This window comes from Alosa pseudoharengus, unplaced genomic scaffold, assembly GCF_046254945.1.
Source record: "Alosa pseudoharengus isolate Yale_2024_CS ecotype anadromous, Long Island Sound unplaced genomic scaffold, YU_APseudo_1.1 YU_APseudo_1.1_scf_17, whole genome shotgun sequence".
Taxonomy (NCBI): domain Eukaryota; kingdom Metazoa; phylum Chordata; class Actinopteri; order Clupeiformes; family Clupeidae; genus Alosa; species Alosa pseudoharengus.
In genome coordinates this window covers 2,731,091-2,738,590 of record NW_027468640.1, presented here as the reverse complement: position 1 = coordinate 2,738,590, position 7,500 = coordinate 2,731,091, and the positions used below count along the sequence as shown (strand labels likewise).

Sequence of the window (7,500 nt, the reverse complement as noted above, 5' to 3'; positions counted from 1 at the left end):
ATGAGACCACACACTTGTCTGTATGTTAAAGTATGAAAAATAAAATCATGAAATTAAATCAAATTGCATCATATTTACAGTCTATACTTCTCTGCGTTCACCTGCGCACCCATTACTCTCGTTTGAATTACTCGTGAACCCGTGAACGCATAGACATGGAAAGCATATCAGATGAAAGAGGAGACACAAGGCTATCCATTGGCATCAAGTACATCCATCTCACATCCATTACCTCACGTTTTTGTCTGCTTTTGTGGCAAAGCATGTTTATAATCCGGTTTTGAGATCCTAGCAAATTCCTGCATGGCATCCAATTCAAAGCTCACATTGCATCCCAATTTCTTTGACAAAAAACAACATTTTTTGCCTTTACTTTGTTCATGGCAATGAAGTGCAGACACCATAGGCACACCACAGGCTAAACTCGGGTCAAGTCAGGTCAGATCAGTTCTGTCACAGATATGGAGCGCAGAAAGGTCATTTTTAATCACTAAATAAAAAATGGCATTTATTTCTGTAAAGCGCACACCACATATGTCTATAAATTGCTCAGCCCCAGAGAATCCCTCCACCATGGGAATGATATTGCCAGATTCAGGACAGTCTGCCCTACACACTCATGAAATGCATGTAGAGCTATGTGCTTGCTGTGGTGAGATACATGTCAAAATATAAGAATTTTTATGATACGCTTTTTATATTTTAATTCTTTAAAAATCAAAATAAAATCAATGCTAGTACTAAAACATGAAAAAATTAAAATATACATATATTTAAAAGGTAGAATCCATGCAAAAATACTTTAAAAACAATTATATAATTTTTTTATATATAGTTTATAAAATTAATTTTATATTTCAGCAGGCTATTCAATTTCATTATCCTAAAAACCCAGAGTCCACCCCATACCAGGATGGTTGGACCCAACCTGTCACATGCCACCTGCCATCACCTGTCAATCACTGTCAAAACTCAAACGATGGAGTAGTGGTTGAAGCGTATAGCGGTAATTCTTGTGCGCTGGTTAGGGGGTACTTGGCTGAAAAAATATTTCACAGGGGGTACATCACTGAAAAAAGGTTGAGAACCACTGTTCTACATCATCGGCCAGTTTGCAGCTGCAAACTCCTCCATTGCAAACGCTAACTGGGTAAGACGTAAACACGGAAGTGACGTAGCCTAGTTCCCGCCTTGACGAGTGACTTGACAGATTACAGATCGAATTGCCATTTGAATTTTGCAACACAAAGAGCGTGGCAAAGTTCAATGCAATCAAATCAAAACGATAGCAAAACATTTTGCCCAAAATAATACAAATTGTTTTCAGGCTGGCATTGTCAGTTTTGCCAAATATGTTTTCAAAATGCAATCCTACATCGCACTTTGAATATTAAATTGCAAAACGAATTGACAGTTAAATGATGAAACTGAATATTGAACGAATTGCCATTTGAATTTTGAGACTGAAGTACCATGGCAAAATGGAATGCAATTCAATCCAATTATTCAAATTGATTTTAGGATTGCATTGTCACTTTGCAGATTAAAATACAATTTGTTGGAAATTATTGCAAATTACAATATTAAATTGGATAATGAATTGGCAATCGCATAATGTAATGTCTTTTTGAATTGCAGATTGCATTCTCATTTGAATAAAGCTACACATATGCTTCCATAAACCATAGTAAAAGAAAGCAACAAGTAGCCTAGCCCACAACTTCTGTAATTGCTGCGTGCGTTTGTTAGGCTATTATTCCCTCTCCTGCTCAAACAAAAGGTACGTACATTAAAGTTGATTTTGACAACGTGTTTACAAATTTTAAAGAATATTGTAAATAGCCTATTGTAGAGCAGTTAATGGGATACTAGTGCACAGTTGTGAAGCGGTTGGGAAGTTATGGTGGGCTAACATTGTGTGAACACACACAGGGGAAATTCTCTCTCGTTGAGTTCCCTGATGGTACGCACAGTGCATACGGCCGTAGGCCTACACCTGCAGGCGCGCCTGATCACTACAGTTCGCATCGTCGCAGGCCTAAGCTGGCCCGATGTACAGACTAAACGGTAGGCTAGGTCATCAGGATATAAACAAAATGCCTCAGCCTCTAATAAGCACAATATGAAGTGGACTAAATAAAAACATGATGTTGGGATAAACACCGACAGTATAGGGGCCCACTAAAGATCGTCCCCCTATAGTGAACCATTAGCTCCGCCCCTAAAGTGTGGCTATTACTAAAATCCGGACCAGCAAACTCTACTAGATCCCCAAGGGTTGTAACTCCAGAGCTGATAAGCTTAGAAGTAGGTACCAGGGACAAATCCTGACTCACGAGACTCGTCGAGAACAGAACCATGAATCAGAGGCTCCTTCAACAACCAGAATAATGAGAGAGAGATATTCTCTATGGTATACCCTAATTGATGTGTGTGTGTGTGTGTGTGTGTGTGTGTGTGTGTGTGTGTGTGTGTGTGTGTGTGTGTGTGTCATCCCTGGATGGCTTTGTTTCCTGAAGCGTTTTCCAACGCATGAGCCTCGCGATTACCTCCTCCTCCTCTCCTCCTCCTTCTCTCCTCCTATTACCTCTCCTCTTCTTACCTCTACCTCCTCCTCTCCTCCTCCTCCTCCTCCTCTCCTCTTCTTACCTCTACCTCATCCTCTCCTCCACCTCCTCCTCCTCCTCTCCTCTTCCTCTTACCTCTACCTCCTCCTCTCCTCCTCCTCCTCCTCCTCTCCTCTTCCTCTTACCTCTACCTCCTCCTCCTCCTCCTCTTCTCTTACAAATCTGCTTCCTTTAGCTTTCAGAACAACAGCACAATCCTTTTGGGATAATCAGACTAAACACTCTCTGTGTGTGTGTGGTGTGCGTGCGTGTGCGCGTGTGTGTGTGTGTTTTCAGCTGTTCTACCGCGTGACGGATGACCAGGCCAAGCGTAGCGACCTTCAGCTGGTGGGAATGATCTGCTTCTCCAGTCGCCACTACTGTGCCTTCACCTTCCACACCAAATCCGCCAAGTGGGTCTTTTTCGACGACGCCACTGTCAAAGAGGTGTGTTTCTTACACACACACACACACACACACACACACACACACACTCACTCACTCACTCACTCACTCTCACACACACACTCTCTCTCTCTCTCTCTCTCTCTCACACACTCACACTCACACTCACACTCACACACACACACACACACGCTCGCCAATCGTTCCATCATCAACACCCTGTCATCTGGATTTAACTGTGTGCCTTTTAGAACACCAACAAATCATCCACATATTAACAAAAGGTCTGTTAGTTACACAAGACACACGTTAAATCCACACAGTGTGAATAAATAGCCATGAGCTCATTGAGCTCAATGCAAATCAAACCAGCTAATAGGCTAACTGAAATAACACCCATGCCAATCTCTAGGTATGGTGAAGGGTATGTGATGATGTGGGGCTATTTTAATTCCAAAGGCCAAGGTAACTTTATCAGGATGCACAGTATTCTGGATCCATGAAAAACTGGCCTTTAAAAATAAAAATCTGCCTGTCTCTATGGGAATTTAACATAGGGGTGCCAATACTTATGACCCCTGTATTTTAAGGAAGAACATTTATTTATTTATGATACATTATTCATTCACTAAGAAAATTGGTGTCCTTAAAGGTTAGATATTTCCTCATTTTTCACTTAAGGCATTAAGATCAATTTCCAAAAGATGATTTTATATTCCTCTTTTCAGTCAACTTTAGCATGGGTGCCAATACTTTTGGCCAGCACTGTACATTAGCGTGTATGAGAACTCATTAGCAGGATGCTAAATTAGTGTATGGGAGTGAATTTGCAGGATGTAGGAAGGGGCAGCCGTGGCCTACTGGTTAGCGCTTCGGACTTGTAACCGGAGGGTTGCCGGTTCGAACCCCGACCAGTAGGCACGGCTGAAGTGCACGGCTGAAGTGGTCTTGAGCAAGGCACCTAACCCCTCACTGCTCCCCGAGCGCTGCTGTTGTTGCAGGCAGCTCACTGCGCCGGGATTAGTGTGTGCTTCACCTCACTGTGTGTTTACTGTGTGCTGAATGTGTTTCACTAATTCACGGATTGGGATAAATGCAGAGACCAAATTTCCCTCACGGGATCAAAATGCTAAATTAGAGTATATGAAAACTCATTAGCACAATGCTACACTAGAGTGTATGGGAGTGAATTAGCAGGATGCTAAATTAGAGTATATGAAAACTTATTAGCACAATGCTACACTAGAGTGTATAGGAGTGAACTTTAAAAGATAAAGTCAGAGACATTCTAATGAGGAGGCACAGCACTTAAAGAATCTCCCATAGGAATGTATGAGGTTAATTCGTAACGCAAACATGGCAGCCGTCTACACATATTCCGCCCCTTCCTCCACCAAAAGTTGACATGTGAATACATCGTGCTAATCATGTGCTGTGATCTCGCAGCCGGAACGAGGTTGGTGTGTTTGTTTGTTTGTTTGTCTGTGTGTGTGTGTATGCCTTAACATATTTATTTGCATGCCTGGATGTTATGCCTCAGCAGAGTGTTTTTGGGTTGCTAGGACAACCAGCCCTGTCCTGTGTGTGTGGGTGTGTGTGTGAGTGTGTGTTTTTGGGTTGCTAGGGCAACCAGCCCTGTCCTGTGTGTGTGGGTGTGTGTGTGAGCCAGAGACAGAGGGCCAGATGTACGTACATTTGCGAACGTAGCGTTATCAGCGTCATGGACACACCACAAATTGCGGACGCTGTCAGACCCAAGTTTCCGTCGTATTTATCAATCGTTCAAACCTTAGTGTAAACTGCGCCTTTCTCTGCCTTTCTCCGCCCATAAACGCAATTTACGAACGTCCACAACTGAATGGCAGCGCCTACATACAAGCGCAGTTGAATGAAGTTAACTGATGACGACATTAAAAAGAATCAAACGTTTAGCGATCATGAAATAATACCATACATGATATGATGTAAACAAGCAGGGAGATAATGAAGATCAGTTCTACTCAAACTACTTGTGCACGTAAGCTATGGAAGATTGGTCAAATCTAGCAAGTAGGAAAGTTTAGGTGAATGATGTGAAAGTAAGACATTCGAAAGGCCAACGAAAGTTGAGGTGGCTTTTGGTAGTACAAATACTTTCACCACAGAAACTGGAGCTCTAAATAGCGATTCTGTTGTCTTTGAAAGTTTCTCTAATTGACTCATTGAACTGCAATTTGCATTAACACCTGCTTTTACAAGGCGGAAGTATTTAGGCGCAGAATAGACGTGTGCTTTCAGGAGCAGTCTTTGTACATACCGCGGAATACATAATTAGGCGCTCTTTACTCTTCCCCTCCCATCTTTTTACGCTAAACTCCCACTTTCCCCTGGATCCTCCCATGAATGCATATGCATGACATGAAAAACGCAATCTGCCACTTTCAGCTCCCGCCACAGGCAGTTTGCGCTTTTACATCATTGCGGCCTGTTTGTACATACCTCGCAATGATTTTACACGCACGTTGCGAAACAAATACGCCTGAAGTGGGCGCAAAAGCGTTAGTACATCTGGCCCAGAGTCGCCCACACCTTGGACTGTGTGTGTGTGTGTGTGTGTGTGTGTGTGTGTGCCAGAGACAGAGTGTTTTTGTATGACACACCTTGGACTCTTTGTGTGGTCTTCCTTCTCTCTGGATTACAACCCCAAAACAGAAAATGTTGGGACGTTGTGTAACATTTGAATAAAAACAGAATGTAATAATCTTCAAATCTCTTAAACTCATATTTAGTTGCAAAAAGGACATATCAACAACATATCAAAAGTTGAAAATGACAAATATGACTATTTCATGGAAAATATATGCTAATTTTAAATATGATACTAGCAACATGTTTTAAAAAAAGTTGGGGCAGGGGTAACAAAATGCTTGGAAAAGTTGTGCAACGATAAAGGAAACAAAAGGAGGAATGTTTCACAACTAATTGGGGCAACTGGCAACACGATTGGGTATGAAAAAGTGCATCCCAGAGAGACGGGGTCTCTTAGAAGTAAAGATGTAGGGGTATTCATCACTCTGAGTAAACCTGTGTGCACAAATGATGAAACAATGTAATATTAATGCTTCTTAACATGAAATTGTGAAGTATTTGGGGAGTTCATCATCTACATGACATAATATTATTAAAACATTGAGAGAATCCAGAGAAATCTTTGCAAACAAGGGAAAGAGATGAAAAACAAATTGGATAGCCGTGGTCTTTTGGACCTCAGATGGCACTGCATCAACACCAGACCTGTTTCCATACCTGTATGGGCTCAGGAACACCTGATAACCATGGTCTATGCAAAAACTGCATCCAAAATTGTAACAGCCAAAACAGACAAAATTGTATCGTGACATGATACAGAAAATACCACCGTCTTATCTGGGCCTAAAATGGACTGAGGTAACATGGAAAAGGACCTGTGGTTGGACCAATCAAAATGTGCCATTCTATTTGGAAATCATGGACTCATCTAGGCTAAAGAGGAGAGGGCCTATCCAGGTATCCAACCTATCCAACATGTTTTAGTGCTCAGTTCTCAATTCTGAATGATGTATACAGGTTCTGTCCAACATATACTGCCATCTAGGCAATGTATTTCCTAGTGAATATTTCAGGAAAACAATGACAAAATGAGTTCTTAAACAGTATTTCTTCATAGATGAATAGTCCAGGTGCTAAGATGGCCTGTCTGCAGTCCAGATTTGACAAATTAGGTGCATAATGGAATACAAACATGACTTACCCCATACCCCATAGTGTTGAGCAACTGAATCCTATATTGGAGAGAGTAACGGGACAACATTGCATTAAAACATTGCTTAAAACTCTAGCAACTGGTCTCCTCAGTTCCTAAACATTTACAGAATGTTGTTAAATGAAGAGGTGAAGCAGCACAGTGGTAAACATGCTCCCGTTTTTGAAACATGTTGCTGGCATCAAATTCAAAATTAACATATATTTTCCATGTAATATTCCAAATATTTATTTTCAACATTTGATATGTTGTCTATGTCCTTTTTGCTGCTAAATATGGGTTTACGAGACTTGTATTTTATTGCATTCAGTTTTTGTTTGCATTTTACACAACGTCCCAAATTTCTCTGATTTGGAGTTGTAATCTACACACACAACACTGGGATGCAGTTTGATTCTAGTGTCTACATTTACCCAGGGCTGTGTGTGTGTGTGTGTGTGTGTGTGTGTGTGTGTGTGTGTGTGTGTGTGTGTGTGTGTGTGTGTGTGTGTGTGTGTGTGTGTGTGTGTGTGTGTGTGTGTGTGTGTGTGTGTGTGTGTGTGTGTGTGTGTGTGTGTGTGTGTGTGTGTGTGTGTGTGTGTGTGTGTGTGTGGTGCCGGGACCTGCATCAATCCACTGGCGGCAGCTTGTGCTGTGTGAGCAGTTCAGTGGCTGCAGCTCCCTGGTCAAGATGAATCACTTGGCCCTACACACACACACGTCCCCACA

The 7,500-nt window shown here is 41.8% G+C and overlaps 1 protein-coding gene across 3 annotated transcripts in view; it reads left to right on the top strand.

Moving 5' to 3' along the window:
- Positions 1–7,500, top strand: part of usp53a (ubiquitin specific peptidase 53a) — an 80,636-nt gene that overhangs the window by 40,273 nt on the left and 32,863 nt on the right. For all 3 annotated transcript variants that reach the window (XM_076288461.1, XM_076288462.1, XM_076288463.1), the window contains one exon: positions 2,904–3,053. In XM_076288461.1, the coding sequence (XP_076144576.1) occupies positions 2,904–3,053 (150 nt within the window). The remainder of the gene's footprint in view (positions 1–2,903; positions 3,054–7,500) is intronic.